Consider the following 27,364-nt stretch of genomic DNA (forward strand, 5'->3'; position numbering starts at 1 on the left):
GGTGTAACCCGTCCAGTTTGTACTGGTTCCACCTCCCCCAGAACCGGTCCCAATGTCCCAGGAATCTAAAACCCTCCCCCTCACACCATCTCTTCAACCACATATTCATCCGATATATCCTGCTATTTCTACTCTAACTAGCACGTGGCACTGGTAGTAATCCTGAGATCACTACCTTTGTGGTCCTACTTTTCAATTTACTTCCTAACTCCCTATATTTTGCTTTTAGGACCTCATCTTTTTTTAAAGCTTCTGTCGTTTGTTCCAATGTGTACCACGACCACTGGCTGTTCACCCTTCAGAATGTCCTGTAACTGCTCGGAGACATCCTTGACCCTAGCACCAGGGAGGCAACATACCATCCTTGAGTCTCGTTTGCGGCCACAGAAACATCTATCTATTCCCATTACAATTGAATCCCCTATAACCATTGCATTCCCACACTTTTTAACTCCTCCCCTGTGCAGCAGAGCCAGCCATGGTTCAAGATATGGATCTTTATTTTCCTTGTCCAGAGAATCGAGTACATTTGTTCCTTTATTAAAAGATGTTTCAAATCATTGCAATTAATTATTTTGCTTAAGGTAGTTATGTAAAAAATAAAAGTGAATTAAACACTGCACTTACAACATGGAAATGCCCCAGTGTGATCCAGCTCTTTCCCCCGCTGCTTGAAACACAGACAATCCGATCAGGGAGACTGTAGGGGTGACAGTGAGTGGTCCAATGTAACCAAGCAGTGCTCCTGGAAGACCCACAAAGCCAATCACCACTTCAACCAAGCTGGATATTATAATTGCACCTTGTATCTGTATCGTAGAGAGAAATAGTTGGAACAAAATAACGCCTTACAGAAATAACTTACTGCTCAAATATACGCAACAGAAGCATTAATTACACCACCGTATCGTTATTAATATAGTACTAATTCAACATATAGGTACAGTATAATATTGGAACTGATGGAGTAATTATCCTGATATGTTCTTATGTTCAGCTAAGAAATAGGAGCAGGGGTAGGCCATTTGGCTGCTCAAGCCTGCTCTGCCATTCAATACAATCAACACGGATCTGATTGTGGCCTTAATTCCACTTTCCTGCCTGCCCCCGCACCCCACCCCCCCCCCCCCCCCAATAACCCTGGACTCCTTCGTAGATCAAAAATCTGTCTAACCCAGCCTTGAACACATTCAATGACCCAGTCAACTCTGCTGTCTGGGGAAGAGAAGAGAATCGCAAAGATTAACAGCCCTCAGAGATGGAATTCTTCCTCACCTTCATCTTAAATGTGAGACTCCTTATTTTGAAACTGTGCCCCCTAGTTCTAGATACCCCCACGAGAGGAAACATCCTCTCAGCATCTACTCTGTCAAGCCCCCTCAGAATCTGATGTTCCAAAAATATCACCTCTCATTTTTCTAAACTTCAATGAGTATCGGCCCAACCTGCTCAACCTTTCCTCAGAGGACAAACTCTTCATCCCAAGAATCTACCTAGTGAACCTTCTCTGAACTGCTTCTAATGCAAGTACATCCCTCGTCAAGTAAGGAGACCAAAACTGATCACAGTATTTGCAGTCGCACCAATGCCCTGTACAGTTGTAGCAAGATTTCCCTAATTTTATATTTCATCTCCCTTGCAATAAATGCCAACATTAAATTTGTATTCCCAAGTACTTCCTGTACCTGCATGCTAACTTTTGTGATTCATGTACAAGGACACCCAGGCCCCTCTGTACCGTAGCATTCTAGTCTCTCCATGTAAATACTATTCAGCTTTTCGATTCTTCCTGCCAAAGTGGACAACTTCACATTTTCCCACATTTATACTCCATCTACCAAATTTTTACTCACTCACTTAACCTACCCATATCTCTTTGGAGACACTGTGTCTTCCTCACAACTGCTTTGCTGCCTATCTTAGTATTGTTTGCAAATTTGGCAATAACTTAGTCCCTTCATCCAAGTCATTAATATAGATTGTAAATAGTTGAGGCCCCAGCCCTGATCCCTGTGGCACTCCACGAGTTACAGTTTGCCAACCATAAAATGCCCCATTTATCTAGTTTCCTGTTAGCCAATCCTCTATCTATGCTAATATATTACCCCCAACACAATGAGCACTTACCTTGTGTCGTAACTTTTATGTTGTGGCACCTTATTGAATGCCTTTTGGAAATCCAAATACACTACATCCACAGGTTCCCCTTTATCCATCCTGCTTGTTACATACTCAAATCTAATAAATTTGTCAAACACAATTGCCCTTTTATAAAACCATGTTGACTCTGACTGATTGCATTATGATTTTCTAAATGTCTCTGCTACTACTTCCTTAATAATGCATTCTAGCATTTTCCCAAGGACAGATATTAGATTAACTAGCCGAGAGTTTCCTGCTTTGTCACCTCCCCCCACCCCACCTTTTCTTGAATAGACATATTAAAAATATTACAGTTCCTCTATTAGTATCGTGGTGAAACTTAGCACTCATGAGAACTGCTTTTCGTAATAGATAAATTTTACCAGTCATGATCTAATCTTCCCATGATACAATTCCTTGATGCAATTTACTCAATATCCATGTGAACAGCAGTTACAGTTTCCCATTCCTGTGAGACCTCAGTGGTAAAACGAACAACTGCTTGCCCTACATTATTTGCTGTGTTTGTAAAATGTGTGCAAACATGCTGCTTGTTTCACAATCTTTCCAGACAGTGGGGACTGGAGTTCACCAGAGGAAAGATGAAAAAAAAACAACAGCAGAAAATGGGACAGAGAAAAATGCAAAGTATAAATTAAAGAAAATAGAAACCAAGATAGGAATGAACAGCAGCTAAGAAAACCAGTCAAGGAAGGCAGGAATGGAAGTAATACAAAGGCATTATAATCTTGTTTTAAAGAGTATGGCACAACTGTGAAAAGACATACAGTTTCAGTATTTCCTTTTTTTTTGTCAATTCCCCTTTTGTTCATTGAAAAATCCAGAAGGGAATAATGTCTTTATCAGGATATTGGAGTATTGTTTTTACATGACAAGCAGTGTTGTCACTGCTAACAGGGATGTTTATCCGAACAGTTATTGTAAAAACTCATGTGAATATTATATACTTCAACTGCTCCATTGTTTTCGTTAAAAATAATCCACATCGTAGTGTCTAAATAATTCAAAAACAGTCATCCTTTCAAATCAAAATGATGTTATTAAATGGCATTTAATACCACCATTTCTGTACTTGTTAAACAAATAATTAAATATCACCACATGGTGCTTACAAAACTCAATGGTTGATGGATAGGGAAAACTTATATGCTGCTGTACATATTAGAAAAAGATAGTTTTATGTGACATGGGACAGCACATGAAGCAGCCATAATCCTTCACAGATGTTATTTCAGAGGCTCAGATTGCAAGAAGATGGTATTAGCCCTTAAGAATCTTGATTTCACATTATTCTAAAAATATATTTTTTTCAATCATTGGCTGAATATTTTCTACAGGAAGTACTAGTTACTTCAGCAGTCATCTTTTATCAAAGATCAGGAAGAAAAACAAAGTAATATTTTTGTTTGGCTTTCTCATCAACAAACCTTCTGCACATTTTATGTGCAGAAATAATCTGCATAAACAGAAGCAGCATCATATCTTCATTACTGACATTTAAATATTACTTTAAAAGGTTTACTTCACAGGGCCCTTTGTGCAATGGTACTTTCAAAGGATTTTCAGCTATTCAAAACCAATTACTAATAATAGGAGTCAAAAAGACAATTACTAATAATGAGTCGAAGTAACACCAGCAATGTATGTCGACTTGTAGTTTGGCTTTTGTACCAATTTTTAAATCCTATCATTTAGAAAAAGCAAATATTTTAAATTAAAGTTCTTATCTCCTTCGGTCTTAAAACATATAAAAATAGACATAAGTATTAGCTGAAATGAAAGCAAACAGTTCAACGTGACCAGATGCTGATCAACAGAAAATAGAGAGGCACATGTTTTCTTAAGGTTACCAGAACAGGTAAATTGTGTATTTGATTTTTTTTTTAAATAGAAAGAGGACATGTATGTTGGAAAAGTAATATCTTTAAAAAGAAAATACTTCTAGAATTGGATGCTTTAAAATGTTTAACCTCGTTAAAACTGTTATAAATATTGGCCTCAATTTTAGCACCATCCACCGCCCCCACCCCCCCCCCAAAAGAAAACACTCTGACAGGCAGGAAAAGGTCAGGCGAGATTCCACCTCCAAGCAACCACATTCCCAAACCCTGGACAAGGTTCTTGTTAAAAGCAAGCACAGGCCTACTGGAGATTCAAAAGTGGAGCAAAGGCTGAAGTATAGGAGAAAAATGATGTGTTCTATCCTTTGCACTAGCAGTCTATTTTCTTGTAATCATGGAAAAAAAGCATTTTTGATGCTTTACTTCTCTCATCCTTGGATGCCATATGTGTGTTGTGTTGAAAGGCAGGGTCCAATTTCCATAAATTTCCTCTGTAAAAAAAATCAAGGATACAGTGAGTTAAATTTCAATAAGGATTAGAAATTAATGGTGAAAAGTTAATGAAGTTCAGAAACCATCTTAAAAGCAAAATATTGCAGATGCTGGAAATCTGAAATGAAAACAAAGTGCTGGAAATACTCAGCAGGTCTGGCTGCATCTGTGGAAAGAGAAACAGAGAGTTAATGTTTCATGTCTGTGACCCTTCATCAGAACTATTTCAATGGGGGTGGGGGGGGGGGAGGTGTAGGTGGGTGTAGGTGTAGGTGTGCGACCTGGAGACCTGTGTGCTTCCATTATAATAAGCAGGTCATCTAAGAGCTGACTGCCGGAAATTAAAGGGAAAACCTGTCGGATTAATCAGGGCACATCCGCTCAGTGAAGGAGGAATCCTGGAGGAGAGCACAGCAGAGCAAGCTGTAGCTTTAACTGCAGTAAAAGTGCTACCCAAGAAGTTTACTATTGCATGTGCAGGAAAAGTGAATAGGATTCCTGAAGACGATCAGGGTTTTGTGTTTGAAGAGAAAGTAACCCCATGCCACTCGAGTGGGGCAAGCAACCCCATAGTAATTCTCAGGGACACAGGGGCCGCTAGATCCCTTTTACTGGGAAAAAGGTCTGACCTCTCCCCAACACTCCCACCCCACCCTCCCCCACCGAGAGTGCAGAGAACACCAAAAATGGAAAATGGTGGCGAATGGATTGGAGGGCAGTGCATACCTCCACCTGTAGACCGGGTGCAGCTGGAGTGCAACCTAGCTTCAGGACCGGTGACTGTAGAGATTGTCCCTAGTTTGCTGGTGGACAGGGTTGACCTGCTCCTAAGTAATGATCTGGCGGGTGTGAAGGTGGTAGCCCCCCCAGCAGTGGCAAGAGACAGGGCAGTGCTAAGAGATGGTCCCCTGCAACTTCCCTGAATGTATAATGAATCAGGCCATGATCAAACCAGCTCCCACAGAGGAGACTGCATTGGCACTGCAGGCAGATGACTATGAGGTCTGTCTGTCTGAGACTTCCTTTGGAAAAATCAAAGACGCAGAGAATGAGTTAAAAAGATCTTCCCTAGATGAGGCTCAGCGAGCTGACCCAGTATTGAGAGTTTGCACAGGCTGTCCAGTCTGAAAGTGAAGCAGAGGGAGTCCCGAACTGCTACTATTTAAGGAATGAGGTACTGATGAGGAAATGGAGTTCTCCTGACAGACCTGAGAGCAAGGAGTGGACAGTAGTTCACCAGTTCAAGATGTCGCAGAGGTACCAGAGAGAAACAGTAAAAATGGCCCTTGAGGGAATGTTTCACAGATCTATTAACTCAATCTGGTTCTAACACTTAGTTAAATATTATGGTCTAGTTTTGTTTTGTTGGAGATATAACAGAGAAGCAACATAACTCCAATAGAATGTGCTGGAAACTTTCTCCTGAGCAATCCTGCTCCTTTGCACTTGCTCCCCTCAGTTCTGGGATTTCACACTGGAAGATGTAGAATACTACCATCCAAATATTAGCTTGTCGCTGTAAGGTTGGTAGCCGGTCGCTGGAGCTGATAGAATTCTGATGACTGTATCAGCTCGCACTTCTCTTGTCCATTACTAATAGGCCGAGGAGAACACAGCTACTGAAACTGTACAAAGTCCCCTTGAAGTTTGCAGATGACACAAAGGTTGGTGGAGTTGTGGATAGTGATGAGGATTGTCAAAGGATACAGCAGGATATAGATCGGTTGGAGACTTGGGCGGAGAAATGGCAGATGGAGTTTAATCCGGATAAATGTGAGGTAATGCATTTTGGAAGGTCTAGCACAAATGGGAAGTATACAGTAAATGGCAGAACCCTTAGGAGTATTGACAGGCAGAGAGATCTGGGCTTTCAGGTCCACAGATCGCTGAAAGTGACAACGCAGGTGGATAAGGTAGTCAAGAAGGCATACGGCATGCTTGCCTTCATCGGTCGCGGCATAGAGTATAAAAATTGGCAAGTCATGCTGCAGCTGTACAGAACTTTAGTTAGGCCACACTTAGAATATTGCGTGCAATTCTGGTCGCCACACTACCAGAAGGATGTGGAGGCTTTGGAGAGGGTACAGAAGAGGTCTGCCAGGATGTTGTCTGGTCTGGAGGGCATTAGCTATGAGGAGAGGTTGGATAAACTCGGATTGTTTTCACTGGAACGACGGATGTGGAGGAGGCGACATGATAGAGGTTTACAACGTTATGAGTGGCATGGACAGAGTGGATAGTCAGAAGCTTTTTCCCAGGGTGGAAGAGTCAGTTACTGGGGGACATAGGTTTAAGGTGCGAGGGGCAAAGTTTAGAAGGGATGTGCGAGGCAAGTTTTTTTTTTACACAGAAGGTGGTGAGTGTCTGGAACTTTCTGCCAGGGGAGGTGGTGGAAGCAGGTACGATAGCGACGTTTAAGAGGCATCTTGACAAATACATGAATAGGATGGGAATAGAGGGATACAGACCCCGGAAGTGCAGAAGGTTTTAGTTTGGAAAGGCATCAAAATCGGCGCAGGCCTGTTCCCATGCTGTACTGTTCTTTGAGATTTCAGTGGCTGTACATGCCAGTATACAAAAGACCAAAGCCTGCATAAGACAGAAGTTTGACTGCCCAAAAGTCCACAAAGATGTGGTGGAGTACTGCAGGAATTGTCACATGTGCCAGTTTGAGGGGAAACCCCAACCTACAGTGAAACCTACAGCCTCAAGTCCTGTACTGGTGTTAGGAGGACCCTCCAGCAGAGGGCTGGTGAACTGTAAGGGACCCCGCCAAGAACAAAAAGGGAAAAGGCGGGCACAAGGCTGGAGAAAGGTTAGAAAAGGAAGGGGAAAAAGTGACCAAGAGGGCAGGTTAAAAATGACATGCAGGAGGAATCTCGGTTGAAAACCATTCCTGTCCAATCAGTCAACCCTGACTAGTTTGAAATGTTAGACCCCACATCCTCCTGTGTAAATGCAGACACTACAAGCACCCCACCAGAGCTGCTAACAGCATTTACAGGACACTGCAGAGACAAAGTAAAACCTCTAGGGTGCAGAGAAACCATAAGGGTGATGCCTCACCTAGTCAAAGTGCCATAGCTGAACGCAATAGAGTATGCACAAATACCTGCAAGCAGGAGTGTCCCAGAGGACAAAGGGGAGATTAGCAAAGAATCCTCTCCCACAGTCTAAAAAAAGAGAACCACCCATCCCCTGAAGTCAGAAGCCTTTGCATCACTCAGCAAAGCACTGAAAGGAAAAATAAAGTTCAGTATAGACCCGCCCACTACTGACACTCAAAAATAATTCCAACTCGGCTAAATAAACCTATCCATCTCAAAGACACCCTAGGCAGTCAAGGAAATGGGCAAACTGAAGAAAAACCTTCCCAAAGAACCACATGTTTATTAGGATACCAAAAAAAGGGCAGTTTAAAGCAACACTGCTACCAAGAAAAGCCAGGCTGTAATAAGTCTTAGGATTTATGAATGAATGTGAATGAATGAGAGTTGCATGCTCTTTCCTGTATTTTATTTTTCACTCTGCCCTTTTTAATGAAATGCACTTTTCTCAAATCGCATTTCATTCCACTGTGTATGGAGGTCATGCAGGCCCCCATCTACCAAGAATGAGGCATATTAATTTTGTCGTAAGAACATTGATTTTAAAAATTGTCACTGGAGTGAAGAAAGACTTATTTTTAAAAAATCACCAGACACTTGACTGGAAAAGCATTTTGCATACTAACAGACAGTTGCTTGGAGGGATAAAGCGGCTATTCCCTGCTCCAATTTAACCCACAATGGACTTTGAGCACCAGGTATGGTGTGTAAGAAGAGACATTCCAGGGTTGGTTAAAACAGGAAAATCCACAAAACAGACGTGGTCAGACCAGCTAGTCACATGACTAACCTACTTGGCAACCTGGGTTTTTCGGAATTGTACAAACAGTTTGAACTCAAAGATTGTTTTGCTCCTGGAGTGAGAAGACCGCTTCTGTCTCCTCCCATCTCTTTCTCACAAGCCTCTGGACCCACTGAAGACACATGAACCACAAGAGAGAAAAGTCTCCTACATCGAACAAAGTTTAAGAATAATATTGGGGCCCAACGAAAGGTAAGACCTTCCTACAATCAAGGACTCTACAGCGCGCTCGAAGAACAGTAACCAAAATCCTCTTCAGCTATTGCCTCAAACTTATCCACTATTTCTTCTGGTCTTTTCTGTCTCTATCTGAATGAGTGTATCACGCATGCATGCGAGCGTGGGCGCATCGCGTATCCATAGGAGTTAAATGAATTCGAGTTTAAGTTTAATAAAGTTCAACCTTTTTTCTTTAAACCTAAGAAAACCTGTTTGGCTATTTCTTTTCCTTATAATTGAAAGTTAGTGAAGAAAAGATTCATTAAAGGGGAACTAAATAAAATGGAGCGTTTATAATTAAACCCGGTTACGCTAAGACCAGGTGAAGGCTGAGAGGGAACCCTAGACTCCTTTCTCACTTGGTCATAACAATTAGGAAACGACCAAGTATTCAGATTTGCTAGGGACAACACCCTCAAGATACATATAATATAACGTAAATTTACATTAAGATTTTCAATAATATAGCATTGTAATGTAAGGATCCCAATACGAGACAGATAAATGATTTGAATTAGGTCCGGGGGTGACGGGTGTAGTGTGATTGGGGGAAAGAAAAAGTGAGGCAGTTACAAAGGAGTGTGCAGGTATGCAAAATGCTTAAAAAAGTGCAAAATTTTCTGAATAGGCAACACACTCAAAATTCTGTTCTCTAAATGTATTTGCATAATCAGTATATCCTAGAATCGGGAGGGGGGGCAGAGATGGGGGGGTGGAGAGGGGGATTTTACCCAGTTACAATTATTTTATGGACATATATAAAAAAAAAAATCTACCACACCGAACATAAAAATTCCTAATTTTACTGATGCCAAGATTTACCAATGGCACCCGTCCAGTCCAACACCAGGGCTTAGCAAACACTCTAATGGAGTACACAGTATGACAACAATATCAAGTAATGCATTGAAGGCATAATTTGTAAGGCTTAATAGAAATCTAATTTTTCTGGCCAAGAGGCGTACAAGAAGTTCTAATCTAATTCACACAACGGTTGGTCTGACTGCTTCTCAAACTTAAGAGCTCACTGCAGTGCTTCTTTTCTATGTATATAAATTGCAATAGAAAGTTTTGGAAGAAGCTGTAATATCCAACTGTGTGCAGTCAATAGAAGTTGGCCAGCACAGCTGAGGCAGTATTATTCAAAATGTTCCTTATTCATGCCAGTTAGATGCAATAAGAGTGCAACATGATTTACAGTTCTATCACAAAGACAGGCAGGAGCCTAGAACTGAGCTTTGAAGCATTAAGCTAAAAATGCACATAAAATACCTCAGATACCAATGACACTTTGTTTGCGAAAATGCCCAAGTAACTCATTGTGTGATGGTTTTTTTTTTAATTTCTGAAATGAAAGCACTGCACTGCCAATCATGTACTAATATCAATACATTAGTCATAACACACAAATCAAATCTACAAGGTAATAAAGACTATACACAATCTTAAAATTACACTAATTGGATTGAGACATTAGAGGAATTCCATCATCGCTGATTTGTATACATTGGAAAATAGGAGCCAGAATTTTTCAATGTTTTGCTTAAATAGAAGCTTTAAGTACCTTCAGTTGGACACTTCCACTTGTCCAGGGCAAGGATAGCTCTGGCAGGAACAAGAAATGCAAAGGCACTTGCTTGAAATAGGGGAAGCCTAAGCAAATCAAAATTTAGAAAAAAAAAGTTAGCATAATTAATTAGTCAAGATGGATTTTTTTTAAAAGCCATGATTTCAGCAATCTTTGTGGGAAGCAAAGGTTACACCTTGAGTACCTTGATGTCCTGGGTGATTTGTGGGATCAGCATATGATGAATTAAAACAGCTTTCTGCTGAGCATGGGATGTATTTTGTAAGCAGGCCTAAGGCAAGCAGGTCTTTTTCAGATGAAGGGCTGATGGGTGAATTTCTCACATTCTATCCATGTCTTTGATGGTCTGGAAGATTTAAATCAGATTACTATGTTGATAGTAATATGATTCTGTAGGGTTTGTGAAGTCAGTGGGCTGAATTTTACAGACCTGCAAACTGCCCCCCCCACACCCTCCTCAGGGGTTGTGGTGGGGGCAGACAGAAAATGCCTCCAGGAGAGGCCCACCATGGACCTTGACGCTGGGAAGGCTGGCCCCGTATTGCTGGTGGCGGCAAGGCCTCATGGTGGCTCCCCCTGCCAGTTGGTGATGGGAGCCCAATTTCAATGTTAATTAATGTAATACCTGAAGTAATGACTGTCGTACTCCCACCATCGGTCCTGGACTGATATTGATGCCAGTGGCCAGCACTCCAGAGGTGGAACACTGGTGGGACGGGGAGGGTGGGGGAGGCAGGAACAGGTACGTTTTCCAGTGCAGTAGGGTGGGGAGCAGGGTTAAACTCATCTGATTGGTTTGGGGGATGGTGGGAAGGGGTAAAGTTTAAAGTTTATGAACGTTGGGGGGGGGGGGGGGGGAAAGGGGGAGAAGGAGAGAAGAGGAGGAGAAGAGGTCAGGTGCACAGCATATGTTTTTTGGGGGGGTGAAGCAGAGGGCAAGGAATTAAATCTCTGGCTGTTGGGGGGGTGGTGGGAGAGGGGCAATGTCAATTAATTTAAATTTGTTAAAAATCCATTCTCCTTTAAATATTTAAAAGCAACAATAGGGCTCAAAGCCTTTAAAAATGGCGTCAGAGCCTGCACAAAAAGACAGCTGACACCATTGCCGTGGACGGACCACCAGCCCCCATGTCAAATTGGGGGGGGGTGGGAAGGGAGGGGTTGGTCCACACCGGCCATTTAAATGAGCCGTCACGTTTAATATTGCAGAGGCACTGCGAAACGCGACCCGCACGTGCGGGCTGCCATTGTTTACGTCCGCTGCCTATTACAGCAGAAGTATCAATTTCAGCCCAGTATAACCATGAGGCTTAAGAGGGCCATGTAACCATGGTAACAGACCAAGTTGTTTGTCTTATAATTAAATGTTAGAACTAGATTTTTTAAATGCATTCCAAATAAATGTCAGATTTGTCAGAAGTAAGGGTATAAACAAGTAGGTCAGCACATTGTCCTTGTGCCTCTGATGAGCTCATAATCTTTTCCGCCAGATTGAGATGAGCCGTAAGTGAAATAAGTTTGGTGACCAGAACCCAGTTCCTAAGGAAAAAGGCTCACAATACAAAACAGCTACCAATATACTAATTTCCTTCAGGTGACTGCAGATTCAAAGTTAATCGTATACTCAAGCTGGAACAAGTCAATAGATAACAGTCATCAACTTATTTCTTCATATTTTCAACAATTCACTTTAAATAATAAAAATGCTGAATTTGTTAAACACATCCATTGTAATTTTTCACCTCATTTTTATATCTGTTGTAGTTTTAAAATAAATCCCATTATTTGGACTGTAGTTTTATTTTGCATCTTTTTACAGCATCTCAACACCAATTGCAGTTGAGAGCAGAAGACAAATAGAAAAGACAGTTATAGACCAAAAAAATGTAGAGAAACACAGCCAACTTTGAACAGTGTGTGTTGTCACTTAGGCACAACACTCAACAAAATTGACAAATCCTCAATAAAAATGTTATTCTTTCATGGGATGTGGGCATTGCTGGCTAGGTCAGTATATATTGCCCATCCCTAATTGCCCTCGAGAAGTTGGTGGTGAGCTGCCTTCTTGAACCGCTGCAGGCCATGTGGGGTAGGTACACCAACAATGCTGTTAGGAAGGAAGTTCCAGGATTTTGACCCACCGACGGTGAAGGAACAGTGATATAGTTCCATGTCAGGATGTTGTATGGCTTGGAGGAGAACTTACAGGTGGTGTTCCCATGCACCTGCTGCTCTTGTCCTTTTAGGTGGTAGAGTCACTGCTTCGGAAGATGCTGCAGTGCATTTTGTATATGGTACACACCTCTGCCACTGTGTGTCGGTGGCGGAGGGAGTGAATGGGGTGGATGGGGCGTCAATCAAGCAGATTATTTTATCCCTGGATGGCGTTGAGCTTCTTAAGTGTTGTTGGAGCTGTACTTATCCAGGCAAGTGGAGAGTATTCCATCACTCCTGATTTGCGCCTTGTAGATGGACAGGCACTAGGGAGTCAAGAGGTGAGGTACTCGCTGCAGAATTCCCAGCCTCTGAAATGCTATGGCTACAAAAGCAGTTATGGGGCTGGTCCAGTTCAGTGTCTGGTCAATGGTAACCCCTAGGATGTTGACAGTGGGGGATTCAGTGATGGTTATGCCATTGAACGTCAAGGGGAGATGGTTAGATTCTCTCTTGGAGATGGTCATTGCCTGGCACTTGTGTGTTGCAAATGTTACTTGCCACTCATCAGCCCAAGCTTGGATATTGTCCAGGTCTTGCTGCATATGGACATGGGCTACTTCAGTACCCAAGGAGTCACGAATGGTTCTGAACATTGAGCAAATCAGCGGAACATCCCCACTTCAGACCTTATGATGGAGGGAAGGTCGTTGATGAAGCAGCTGAAGATGGTTGGGCCTAGGACACTACTCTGATGAACTCCTGCATTGATGTCCTAGGACTGAGATGATTGACCAACAACCACAACCATCTTCCTTTGCGCTAGGTATGACTCCAACCAGTGGAGAATTTTCCCCGATTCCCATCGACTCCAGTTTTGCTAGGGCTCCTTGATGTCATACTCGGTAAAATGCTGCCTTGATGTCAAGGGCAGTCACTCTCACCTCACCTCTGGAGGTCAACTCTTTTGTCTATATTTGGACACAGGCAGTAATGAGATGAGGAGCTGATTGGCCTTGGTGAAACCCAAACTAAGCATCACTGAGCAGGTTATTGCTGAGCAAGTGCCACTTGATAGCACGGTCGACGACCCCTTCCATCACATTGCTGATTATCGAAAGTATACTGATAGGACAAATCTGATCAAGCCAATTACTGCCCTGCTTTGTGTGTACAGGACCTAACTGGACAATTTTCCACATTGCTGAGTAGATGTCAATATTGTAGCTGTATGGGAACAGCTTGGCTCGGGGCACAGCTAGTCCTGGAGCGCAAGTCTTCAGTACTATTGCCAGAATGTTATCAGGGCCCATAGCCTTTGCAGTATCCAGTGCCTTCAGCCGTTTCTTGATATCACATGGAGTGAAATCGGTTTGACTGAAGATTGGCATCTGTGATGCTGCAAACCTCCAGAGGAGACCATGATGGATCATCCACTCGGCACTTCTGGCTGAAGATGGATGCAAATGCGTCAGTCTCATCTTTTGCACTGATGTGCTGGGCTTCACCCATCGTTGAGGATGGGAATATTTCTGGAGACTCCTCCTCTTGTCAGTTGTTTAATTGTCCATCATTCATGACTGGATGTGACAGGACTGCAGAGCTTAGATCTGATCCGTTGGTTGTGGGGTCGCTTAGCCCTGTCTATTGCATGCTGTTTCTGCAGTTTGGCATGCAAGTAGTCCTGTGTTGTAGCTTCACCAGGCTGTCTCCTCATTTTTAGGTATGCCTGGTGCTGCTCCTGGCATGACCTCCTGCACTATTCATTGGATGTCAGCCAATTCATTAATTGCAGAAATCCTCTCAGGTTTTGGGTTTATGTGGGAAAACAGACAATAAAAAAATTCAGAACTTAGATTAAATTTGCTTTGAAAATTTTGAAAGGTAAATATTTTGAATAAATTGTAGTAGAATGCTTTAGAACGATACCATTATTTAACCTTTGGTACATACACCAACTCATTAGCCATCGTTAAAGTGACATGGTGCTCATGAAAATATTTGTCAATTCTTCATTTTTGAGAAAGAGTTGATCAATGCATCATTTTGTCATAGGGCTGGCTGGCTGAATGGACATCATCATGGACACATAGCAAAAAGTGTGTGCGATTATATATTTTATATTATTTAATATAAATTTATCATTTAATATAAATTTAATATATGCACACACACAAGCAAACTTTCAAAAAATTTTGAACATTTGCACCAGCCATTTTGCTCTGTGTTCTTGGTTTATAAATAGTTTTCACTCTCAGGTCTTGTACATCATTTCCCAAGATATTCTACAATACCCATAAATGCAGTGTATGTACAAACATTCTGGGCTATTGAAAACTCTGCTTTAATGCTATGTTCTGTTTATTTATTTAAAAAAATAGGTGTGTGTGTGTAAAGTGAGAACAGAAGAGTAAATGAGAGCATGCAAGAAAGCAAGCAGCAAAAACAGGGAAAGAAAGAAACGTGTTACGACCAGGTGAGAAAGGGGTCTAGGGTTCCCTCAGCCTTCCCCTGGTCTTACTGTAAAAGGGTTTAATTTTAAACAGCATGCTTTAGCTCCCCCTTGGTGAATCCTTGTTCACTGCTTTCCAACTATAAGGCAAGGAAACCAGCACAAATAGGTTTTCATAGGTTTAAAGAAGAAAAGGTTGAAATTTATTAAACTTAAACTCTAATTCAGTTAACGCCTTCGGATGCACAACGCGCCCACGCTACCATGCATAGGCGATACACACATGCAGATAGAGAGAGAAAAGAAAATAAAGTGGAAAAGTTTAAGGCAATCTCTGAAGAGGGTTTCCATTACAGATCTTTGAGCTCACTGTAGAGTCTTTGATTGTAGGTAGATCTTGCATTTCGTTGGGGCCAAGTGTTCTTCTTAAACCTTGTTTGCTATAGGGGCATTTCCTCTCTTAGGATTCAGGTGTCTTCAGTGGATTTTGGAGTTCCGTGACAGAGATGGGAGCAGACAGGAGAGGCTGTGACAAACCAGCCAGGAGAGGTCTTTTCAATCCAGGGGCAAACAGACACACTCAGTTCAAACTGTTTGCACAATTCAGAAAAACCCAGGTTGCCAAGCAGGTTAGTCATGTTACTAGCTGGTCTACCACGCCTGGTTTGTGGATTCTCTGATCTGAGCCGACCCTGGAATGTCTCTTCGTACACACACAATACCTGGTGCTCAAAGTCCAATATAGGTCAAATTGGAGCAGGGAGTAGCCCTTTTGTCCTTCCAAACACTGGCTGTTAGTATGCAAAAAAGCCAAGAGCCTGGTGATTTTTTAAAGAGTCCTTTCTTCACTTCAGCAGTTTGAAATTTAATGTCCATATGGCAAAATTAATATGCCTCATTCTTGGCAGGTTGGAGTTTAGCATGAAAAAAATGATAGCCAATGCGTATACTTTGTCACAATTGGTATGTAGGTATACACAAACAAATAAGTGCCCAATTTTATTTAGCAGTGCTCATTAGGAAGGAAAGAACATTGACCAAAAGGTCAGGCGTATCCTGGTCAACATCCCTTCCTCCACCAAGAGCAAATTAAAATCCCAATGGGAAATTGATTGATGCATTTGTCTCAAAGAAGCAGTGACTATACTTAAAAAGTAATAAGTAAAATGCTCTGGAATATCCTGAAGGTCCAATATGAAAGCAAGTTCTTTCATACAAGATTTGTCAGAAAAAGTGATTCAGTTCTACAGCAGTCGATAATTTTCCTGGAAGCAGCAGATCACCAAACTGATGAACAAGTGATAAAATATGGCACCCAAAAATCAGGAAAACAATTCAGTTACTAAAAAAAGCACACAACTAGAGCAAGATCTCAAAACCAGTGTCAGGTAAACAAAATAATTAATAAACCCGAATCAAGTGAATAATTCCTTAAGCATCCATTAAAGTTTAATCTTCCACTAACTTTACAAATTAGATTAGAGAATATACACATTATCAGAGATCTCAAAAGAAAAAATAGTTCACATTATTCAGATGATTATAGACATTACAAACCTGCATCCAAATGTTGTCTGAATAAGAGTGGTAATTCCCACACATGTGAAGATAGTACCAATCAGCTGACTAACTGTGTGCTGATCTTTTCCAACACAGAGTGATTCAGCTAGCAGGAAAGGTACAGCTATGGTTCCACTAAAGCAAGTCAAATAATGCTGTAAAAACAAAATTATAAGATTTTTAACCATGTTTTATCAGTAGGCAATTCTCCCAAGTGTTTGAACAGAAAATGTTTACTACAGATATTATTATTTTTTTTTAAATTGAGATGCACAAGAAAGAGATTCAGAAAAACACAATGTTTTCACATTTTTTTCCCCCTTTAGGTCTCTAAAACAGAAAATGTGGCAATTCATACAAAGGAAATGTGGCTACTGCCAGTAGATGTCACACTAACAGTACTTTATTCATGCAACAGCAATAGGACATATGGTCATATGAAAGAATAGCAGGTTACAAAGTCTCAGTATCATGCTAAACCTACAAGTAGATGTGACTAAATAAATTCACTTCCAATATCCCTTGTGATAAAGTAGTTCACCTCCAGTCATCATTTATCCCTAAGGATCCAATTGAGATGAGAAAGCTATTGAAAATTGTGTCAACTTTCAACCTCCTACTCCATAGGGCAGTATGTTGGTACATTAGCAGAGAGCACCACAACACAAATCTAAGAATTTTAGTAGCTCCTCCATCAGGGTAGAATCACTTCCGCTTCCTGTCCTGGCAGACGGGTGATGCCAGTGATATTTCTCCTGAGGATGTTCTAAATAGTTTCATTCCTTCAATCCCCTTGAGAATTCTTCAGGAAAATACGTAAAGCAAGGGCATTTCAGGATTACAAAAAGTCAGGTAGGGGAATAAGCTGGAAAATAATCACGAAAGACTGATCTGACTGATGGACACAAATCCAGTGGGGGACCAGCTTAAAACAAAAAGCAACACGTATTGAAATTTTAATGAGATTACAATGTTACTAATCGGATGGAGTGCATTTCTACAGACAACATATGGATGTTCTAAAACATGCACATAGAAGTAAAAGAAGCATTCAATACACAAGCTAAACTAGAGACCCTGACCAAAAAGATGTCTTGTACTTGTGATAAGGATTTTAGTGCGTAATGTGATTTTTTTTAATATAAAAGACGTTACACAACTATTATGCAAGCAAACAAAAGGGAAGATACCTGAAATCCAAGCAAAATGCAAAGGTACCAGGGAGGAACATCTTCTATTTTGTAGATCATATCAAAACCACCACTTGTAGGAAGTGTGGATTGTACTTGAGCATTTGCGATAGTTATATCATCCTGAGAAACACATGAAGCACAGTAGTCATAATGTAAGAGCTTGCGAGTAGAAATCATATTATTGTAAAGTTTCAATTCATAAACCATTATACTATGATTAATATTCATGTCCAATGCATTTCACATCTAATAATGTTAAATTGCAAAAAGGTGAATTTCCAACATAGGATTTCTGTTAGGAAGGAATGGAATTTTATTAACAGAACACATGACTATTTGAAGTTTTATATTTTGCTTGCCCACTACCCTTCCTGAATACAGCATCTTAAACCTGGGGTACAATTCTAAAGGCACTGCCAACATTCAGTTCTTTGCCCACATGGTCATCCTTTAAGTGTGAGCCTAAATTACAAGATAGTTGCCATTTAACTGGGATCAGTGAACATAAGTCAACCAATCCTGCCATCCAGGGATAACTGGGTGGGGTGGAATGACGTGATAAGCTAGCCAATTTTGTCTTCAAGACACTAACAACACATAAGCACTAAGGTAGGGATCATTGTGTGCCAATTTAGAGTAGGATAGTGGCTGCATTTCCCCCATCTCAAGAATACTGCAGCCAACTATAATGCACCAATATTCACTATATAGTTCACTGACTCCCATAGCTACCTTAACTACACTTCCTCACACCACCCCCTGCTTGTAAAAGGAGTCTATTCCATCCCCCTAGTTTCTTCAGCACATCTGTTCTGACAATGCAATCTTCCACACTAGTGCTTCCGATACATCATCTTTTTTCCTCAACCATGGCCGTTCCATTTCCCACACTTCTGCTCTTACCCCTTCCCTGCCCCCTACCCCCAGGACCACAATAGGTTTCCCCTTGTTCTCACCTTCCACCCCACCACCCTCTGTATTCAACAAATTATCTTCTGCCATTTCTTCTACCCACCTCCAGTATGTTGCCACAACTAATACATTGGGCTGGAATTTACAGCCCCCCGACCCCCAACATCAGGGGTCATGACAGGTGTGGTGGGGGGGGACCGGCCTGATATTGCCAGTGGCGGAGAGGCCTTGTGGCACCCCCACCCGGTGACAGAAGCAGCATTAAACAGTCAAATAAAGGTAAATGAATGAATGAATGAATGACTTAGCCTCTCCCTCCATCTGTTCCGGTGCCATATTGGTGGCGGCCGGCACTGTCATGCCTTCGGATCTCCATTTGGAGATCTGATGCGGGACACTTGTGGGGGACTGTGGGGTGCGGTAGGAGTAGATAAGTATTGCAGTGCTGGGGTAGCGGTGGGTTGGAGGGGATAGTGGGAAGGGGTCGCAGTTGAAAGTTAAATGAACTTTGGCAGGGGTGCGGGGAGTGGGGGAAGGTCAGATACACAACAAGTATTTTTGGGGGTGAGGGGGTAAGGAATGAACTGAATGGATATTGAAGGGTGGGAGAAGGGATAGAAACATTTCTTTAAGTTTATTAAATTTAAAATGCCTATTCCTTTAAATATTTAAACAAAATGCAAGGGCTGAAAGCCCTTTAAAAATAACGTCAGCACCTGCACAGTGGCGTTGGAGGCCGTTGCCAGGGCAGACCACCTGCCGCCTCCAAGTCATTGGAGGAGTGGGGGACGGGGGTGGGGGGGTTTGGGCAGTCCACACTGGCCATTTAAATGAGCTGCCACGGTGAATATTGCAGTGACTCCGCGACGAGCAGTCTGCGCAGGTGGACTACCATCTTTGAAGCTCGCTGACAATCAATCCAGCCCATCATTTCCTCCCCTCCCCTTTCAGCCTTGCAAAGAGTGTTCTCTTCACGACAGTCTGGTCCACTCCTCAACCATCCCTAACACCACCTCCCTATGCAAGTGCAGTAGATGCAACACCTGCCCTGCTCCCTTTTCACTGACCAAGGCCCAAACACTCATTCCAAGTTAAACAGGCAATTTACTTGTACTTCTTTCAATTGTACTCGATAGTCATGAGGTCATCTTCTCTATATTGGGAAGACCAAACACAGATTGGGGATTGCTTTGAGGTACACCTGCATTCAGTCTGGAAACGTGCTCCTGAGATTCTGGTCGCCTATCATTTTAATTTGCCACTCCACTCCCACTCTTACACTGTTCCAATGAAACTCCATATAGTTTTGAGGAACGGCACCATATCTTTTAATTAGGCATTTTACAGTCTTCTGGTCTCAACACTGAGTCCAACAATTTCAGATCATGACCCTTGCCCCTGTTTTCTTTTTGTCGTCTTGCTTTTGGAGGGCACGTATTGCTGGTGATTCTGCTTTCCGATTTACATCTCCTCTCGACCCACCTTTTGTTTCTTTACTTTGCTCATTACCAGCCCCTCTTGCCTTATATCATCCATTTTCTCATTTAATTTCTCCTGCCTTACATCGGATCAGATCTTCCTTCTTGTTCATTCCTCCCCTTACCCCCATCCCTGACTAGCTTAAAACCTGTTGTTACATCTCCAAGTACTCCCAGTTCTGACAAAAGGTCATCAACCTGAAACATTGGGCTGAATTTTACTGGTCCCCGGGGTGCCACATCGGATCAGCTCCCCAATGTGGTCTGGGCATCAGGGCATTTTAAATTGATGGTGGGACTGGAAGCGGACAGGCTGCCCACTCCAAGGAGGCAAGCAGCCAATTTACATACTTGAAGGCCAAATTAGGGGCCATTTTATGGTGTCCTCAACATCTTGCCAATGCTGGTCGACACCCACCCCCCTCCCCACCATCCCATCATGTGAGGAGGCCTCACAGTAGAAGGAAGGGTGATGGGGCAGGGAGTTTCATGAAACCAAGAGGGGGCTGCAGGCAGGGAAGGCAGCACCTACAGCCTCAATGATTTCCCTGAAAGGGATTCCCCCTCCAGCATTCAGCCCTTTGATTATTTAAAATATTTTTCTTCACCTACCTGCTGTACCCCCCAGGTCTTCTGCCTGCATCAGCAGTGACCACCTCTCCCGATGTCCCTGCTGAGGCTGCTGGCCGTCTGATTGGGTTGGTAAAAATGTGGACCCGAGTCCTGTCCCTTGTTGAAGCAGGGTTCCTACCCTGCACCCTGTCCCCCACCAACCCCCATTTCAACCACAGTGGTGGAACCTCTGCCACCTCTGCAAAATTCTAGCCATTAACTCTCTTATTCCACAGATACAGCCAGACCAGCTGAGTATTTCCAGCATTTTTCTGTTTTTATTCCATAGACTTTCCCATCTACTACTTCAGGTACTTCCTCAAAAAATTCAATGCATTTCACTAGACATAACCTGACTTTTACTAATCCATGTGCAGCTAATGTTGTACATCCTGGCTTATCCCTACAGACTCTTGTAAATGCTGTAAGTAGCCTAGTTAGATCTTCCTGTTGGTTTGCATCTAAATATGAAAGCATAGTGCCCAATCTCCCTAGCAATTCAGTGTTAGCTAACTGGATAGTTGGAGGTTCTATTTGAGAATTGTCTAGGCCTCCTTCCGTCTCATCTTCACTGTCCCTACTACCCGACATACCTGTTCTTGTTAATCCTCCTCCCAGAGATAATATTGTTTTATTGATTCTTTTCCCAGCGATCTGGGATATCAAATAATTTACTACACCAATTCTCTTGACCACTTTACCATGCTTTTACTGGTTCACCCTGTAAAGGTATCAATACCAACACTTCACCCCTGGCCGAAACGCTCGGGTCTTAGCATGCCTAACTGCCTATTTTTTTCATATTGTTTTGGGAAGCTTTACGGTGTTCCTGAGCCACTTTGCAGGCTGTAGTAAGCATTTCCCAGAATAGATACATAATCTAGTACAGAGGATTCATCCCTCTGATCCAAAAACCTTTTAATTAGTTTTAGAGCACCTCTTATCTCATGTCCATCATCTAATTCAAAAGGTCTAAAATCTGTAGATTCATTAGGTGATTCCCTAGCAGCAAATAAAATAAATTCTAGCCCTTAATCCCAATCATGGGGATATTCATGACAGAATGCCCTACTCATTGTTTTGAGAATCTGACGATACCTTTCTAAAGCTCCCCGTGTCTGTGGGTGGTATGCTGAAGACATTAACTGTGTTATATCCAGTTACCCATAACTTCCTGAAAAATTTTAGACATAAAATTGGAACCTTGATCCGACTGAATCTCAATTGGTAATCCATATCTAGTGAAGAACTGTGTTAACTTCACTACCACTACTCTGGCAGAAATTGTTCTCAAGGGAATGGCCTCTTGGAACAGAGTAGCCCTTTCCATGATAGTGAGTATATACTGATGTCCTGCTTTTGTTTTTGGTAAGGGTCCTACAGAGTCAACCAACATCCTACTAAATGGTTCCCCAATAACTGGTATGGGAATTAGAGGTGTCAGTTTTATGGCAGGTTGAGGTTTTCCCACAATCTGGCATGCATGGCACTTTATTTACAAAACTGCACCATGTCCTTGGAAAGACCTGGCCAGTAAAAATGTTGACTTAAACGTCCTTTGGTCTTCTGATCCCCATATGTCCTGCTAGAGAAATCCCCATGCGCTAACCTTAATAGTTCCCAGTGATACTTTGGCAGTGGCACTATCTAACGAACAATCATCCAGTTTTCGTCCGCAGCTCTATGAGGAGGTCTCCGCTTCCTCATCAGAACCCCATTTTTAATATAATAGCCTACTGGAACTCCTTTTGCCTCAGCTTCTGTTAGAGCTGTTTGTGCCATCTTGTTCAACTCTGGATTAGCTTGCTGAGCTGTGATCAGAGAAGACTTGTTTAATATTTCATTTCGATTATCTAAATCCCCAAAGATAGTTTCAGATATTCAGCTATCTGACTGTGGTGCCAATTTTACTTCAGACAATGGAACTTGTTTAGTCATTGCTCAGGTTACTACACAAGGAGGAAAAATTCCTGGAACCTTTTCCCATAACTGTTCTGTCTCTAACTTCACTTGGTTTTTCTTAACTACTGGCAAAGCTACCACTTGTGCCCCTGCCAAATCATTCCCCAGGAGTAGATCAACTCAGTCTATTGGCAAGCTATGGACAACTCCAACAGTTAGTTACTGTTCCAGACATTAGGTCACACTCAAGGTGCACTCGATACAAAAGGTACAGGTATATACTCCCCGCCAATACCATTCACCAAAACCTTAGCATTCAGTGTGCTCTCTGGTGGAGGTGTTATGCCTTTCCCCAGCGAAAGAGTTTGAGTAACTTCTGCATCCTTAAGTATAACTATAGGTTTACCTTCCTCACTTGAGGGATAAGAAGTTACTTTTCCTTTCAACAAGAATTCCTTATAACTCTCAGGTATCTTATTCACAACCCCTACACTCACAGTAGTGTTTGTACTTGGCCTTACAGCTGCAATCAGAGCTACAGCCTGATCTGCTGCAGTCTCGGTCAGGGCCCCTTTCACTGTATAGGCTTTGTGCCCCCCAATAAGTTCCATGGGTTTACCTCAATTTCCAGCATTCTGCTTGAAGATGTCCCATCTAGTGATGAAGGTAACATTTCGGCTTGCGGACCTCACTTCCACCCTCAGCACCTTCCTTTGTGGCCTGAGGAGGAGATCCTGGGGCATTTACATCTGTCCCTTCTTGTCCCCCAGCCACTTGCCTTCCTTTCACTATCCCATCTTCTATCCTTCTTGGGTTTGTGGGGGTGATGGAAAAATGGCTTGGGCTTATACACAAGCTCAAAATCAATCAGCGATTTTCACTGCCTGTCTGGCCATTAAAACCTTCTGGTTCTCTACATGAGTTCTCGCTGTTGGAGGGAGTGAATTTTAAATTCTTCCAGGAGAACTAATTTTCTAAAAAGTTCTCACACATGAATTCTATCTTTAGTGCCCATATCCAAGGATCAAAATTAATTTGTTTTACCCTCAAATTCTATACAAGTCTGCCCAGATAATCTCCAGAGGTTCCGAAACTTCTGTAAGTAAGCTTCAGGGACTAACTCATATGCAATGAGAATAGCTTTTTTTGCCATCTCAATCTGCAGAAGCCTCCTCAGAAAGCATGGTATAAACTTCATGAGCTCTGCCCATCAACCTGCTTTGCATAAGCATTGTCCACACTTTAGGAGGGTGTCAATGCCTTGAAGACGATACGGAGGTGGTTAACCAGAATAACGGCACTGGAGAATCTGGGATTATTCTCCTTAGAGCAGAAGGGGTTAATGGGAGACCCAATAGAGGAATTCAGAATTAAGAGGGGTTTGGATAGAGCAAGCGAGAAACTTTCCTCTGTCAAGTGGGTCAGTAACTGAAGCTCAGATTTAAAATAATTGGCGAAAAGGAACTAGAGGGGAAAAAGGAGAATTTCCCCTCCCACCACCACAGAGGGGTGTTAAGATCTGGAACATACTACTTGAAAGGGTGCTGAAATCAGATTTCATAAGGATTTTCAAAAGTTGATTGGACATTTACTGGAAGAGGACTCATTTGCAAGGTTATGAGGGAAAAGCTTCTGTGTGGGACTAAATTAGACAGCTCTTTCAAAGAGCTAGCACAGGCACAATGGGCCAAATGACCTCCTTCTGTGCAGTAAGAATTCATGATTACCAGAACAGTAGACAGTGTCAAGTTTGCATCTTACCGTGTCACTTTTATTGTGAATTCTTTCATCAACAGGTATGCTGATTTCAGGCATCTCTTCATAAGCAAGACCTGGAATTCCATTCTGGATCAGAGAATTTGAACATGATTTAGATATAAAAATCAGCAAAGACAAAAAATATATAAATCAGTTTTGTGATGTATTTCAATATGCACAGTTTTGCATCATGTGACTGCTGTGCAATAAATGTCCTTCACAATTTTTCTACATTATAACAAGTGTCAGTTTTTTAAAAATGCAAGGAAGAATTTAACAGCAATTCATTGCAATAGTACATGCAGTAAAAAAAGTCCTAAAAGCAGGAGCCATTATTACATGGATTTTGGATACATCCCATCACATTTCTACAAGTGTATTCCAAGTTAGAGAGATGTGGTGCCCAAATAAACTACCCAATATTCCAATTTCTTTTACGTTGAACACTTGACACCTAGAACTGAATTTTCATTCTGGGATCGGCAGCCCGTCGCCTGGAACATTTCCAGGTCCTGACCTTGCGCAGCTGATGCAGTGTTTTGAAATGTAAGAGGGCCTAATTGGCTGGGGTAAGCCTGGTGCCCAATTAGAGGCCCCAGAAGCAGGCTGGAGGTGGGACCGAGTTACAGAGGGTGATTTTAAAAGACAAGCGGTCACCATGACTGGTCTTGCCATTGCCTGCAGGTAGGGAGCAGCAGGGAGATCAGAAGGCCAGTGCTTGCATGGGCATGCACCCCTGGGCAGCACTACATTTTGCTGATGCCTCCCTTGAGGCGTTGACAGATTTCAGTGGCAGAGAGGAGTGATGTTCTCCCCAGCATTCGGAGAGACCAAGAGGGCTTGGATGGAGGTGAGCAGAGGTCAGCAGCCAGGAACTCACTAGAAGGATCAGAGTCCAGTATAGAAAGAGGTTCAATGATCTCTTGTAGTCTAATAAAGATGAGTGGCCAGCAGGACTGGACTAATTAGTTACCAACTCTAAGCATGCGAGCGGACCTCACAGAATATCCATAGTTCTCCCTAACATTCTGTTCAAGCGTTCAGTAGCAAAACTGAGATGGCAGCCACCCTCACATTTGGGGTACCATACAGATGGGGACATCACTGAGGGGTACATCAGCCCACATGTATATAATCTTGGAAAAGCTGAGGGATGACAGCATACTTAGGAATCATTCTCCTCTCATCCTTCAGGTGAGAGCCCACAATGCTTGGTGAGATGGCCAGAACAAGTTGTGGTGTGGCCCAGCTACACACCTTGATGCCGATGGAGGCAGTAGTGTTGGAAATCGCCAGGGTGCCTCCAAGGCATTCAGTGGGGGATAGTGAGATGGGAAGATAGGAAGCTATGACCAGCAGCATCTTTGGATAGCTCTATCTTGGAGGTGGTGAAGGGTATGGAGAAGACTCCTGCCCAATGCATGCTATGAATTTTTGACTGCTGTCATCTGAGGGGATCATTGCACTGGGGCACTTGTTGAATAGGATGAGTCCACTTTCTTGTGTTTCCCAAAGGACAGTTGCAGAGGGGAAGTTGAATGCACCTGCCCAAATCAGTGCTGCTATCCTTTGTTGCGGCTGGGTGGCAGGAGGGGGGTGGGGGGGTGGTAGTCTCCATAGAACCAGCACCATCACAGACACACTCACCTCGGTTGGGCCCATGTAGCACAAAAAGGGGAGCACTGGGTGGACATGGATGGAGGATGGTGATGATAAAAAAATCAGCTGTGGGCAGTATCCCTCAGAGGATGGAGGGCAGACACAGCGATACTTCGCTAGACAAAGATGCTGGGCCCGGGTGTCACAAACAAGGAGGGTCTTCCTAGAGAACCAAAGGCAGGGAATTTCCTGTTTTTCAGAGTATCCGGAGGCCTTGAGGAGACAAGGGAGGCACTGGGAGGAGTTCATGCAGTGCATGTGCTCTGTCATGACTCAGGGATTCAATCACATGAATTCCTCCAATGAGAGATTGGACAACCTCTAGGAGAACCAAATGCAGCACCACTCAGTGGGTGCAGGAGCAGCACGCCGATGTGGACAGAAGTAGTGAGACGCTGTGTAGCATACACCACTCAGTGGTGCTGATGGCACGGAGATGCTCAGAGTGGATGTCAACTGCATCCCAGTTGGTGGCCTCATCCAGAAATCAAAATGATGCGAGGATAGGCTGAGATAGTCGAAATGGCCAATAGAGGCCATCCCTCAGGGGGCACCATGCATAACCCATCGGCCCCTCAACTCCTTCAACTGAAAACCCAAATATCTGTCAAGACCTCGTGACAGAGGCAGTCCCTGCAATGACACAGGTGCAGCAGGACCCCCACCCCCCCCACCCCACAGGCACCTCCAAGAGGATGGAAGCCACAGGTATCTTAGCCAGAGGCAGAGACTAGGAATCGGGCTGCCTCCACCTCATCTGTCAGAGGAAGAACCCCATAGAAAAAAAAAGGGGTTACAGAAAGAAAGGCAACGCCATAGAGCTCACTGAATGGGTCGTTGGGTGCTGTTCTGCACATTCGTATGCCATTTTGTTAACATATTTAATATGTTAATCAATTTGATGTTTGTTAATATTTCAGGTCAGAAGGGGGATAGATTGAGGGGGACATGGTGCCCTGGAAATGTTATATTCCTATGCCTTGTGATATTCGGGAATGTTGGCGGAGGAACCCTCATTTCCCATACTCATGGCTGCCAATGGATCTCTCAGTTTGATAGTGCTCTCTGCTGGAAGGTGAGTTTTGGGGTCATCAGCCACAAGGGCTCAGGGGTTGATCAGGTGAAATGCTGCTTAATCAATGTGACCCTTGCAGATATGCCAGCCTGCAGTTTACCCCAACGTCTGGGATGACATGGTTGGGTGCCCTGGGCTGCCTGGTCCCCAGTCACCTTGAGTGAGCCCCTCCTCCTCTGCCTAGTCCTGAGAGAGAGTAACATTCCAGTTCCTCCTCTTCATTCATCTCCAGGTCTCTTTGCATCGTCATGTTGTGGAGGGTACAGCAGATAACCAAAATACAGGACAAGCAGATGATACGAAACATTCTGGCTGGACTGTATTGGAGGGCACCACCTGACTGGTCAAGGCAATGGAAGCACATCGCCCAAGATGCCAATGGTCTATTCAATATAGG

General features: G+C 42.9%; 1 protein-coding gene across 2 annotated transcripts in view; it reads right to left on the reverse strand.

Moving 5' to 3' along the window:
- slc23a1 (solute carrier family 23 member 1) overlaps nt 1–27,364 on the reverse strand; it is a 116,354-nt gene that overhangs the window by 45,707 nt on the left and 43,283 nt on the right. For both annotated transcript variants that reach the window (XM_068043514.1, XM_068043515.1), the window contains exons 2-7: nt 24,237–24,320; nt 17,569–17,691; nt 16,376–16,533; nt 10,189–10,277; nt 4,428–4,495; nt 628–809 (exon numbers count right to left, since the gene is read on the reverse strand). In XM_068043514.1, coding sequence (XP_067899615.1) covers nt 628–809; nt 4,428–4,495; nt 10,189–10,277; nt 16,376–16,533; nt 17,569–17,691; nt 24,237–24,320 — 704 coding nt within the window. The remainder of the gene's footprint in view (nt 1–627; nt 810–4,427; nt 4,496–10,188; nt 10,278–16,375; nt 16,534–17,568; nt 17,692–24,236; nt 24,321–27,364) is intronic.

Source organism: Heterodontus francisci, chromosome 12 (genome assembly GCF_036365525.1).
Source record: "Heterodontus francisci isolate sHetFra1 chromosome 12, sHetFra1.hap1, whole genome shotgun sequence".
Lineage (NCBI taxonomy): Eukaryota > Metazoa > Chordata > Chondrichthyes > Heterodontiformes > Heterodontidae > Heterodontus > Heterodontus francisci.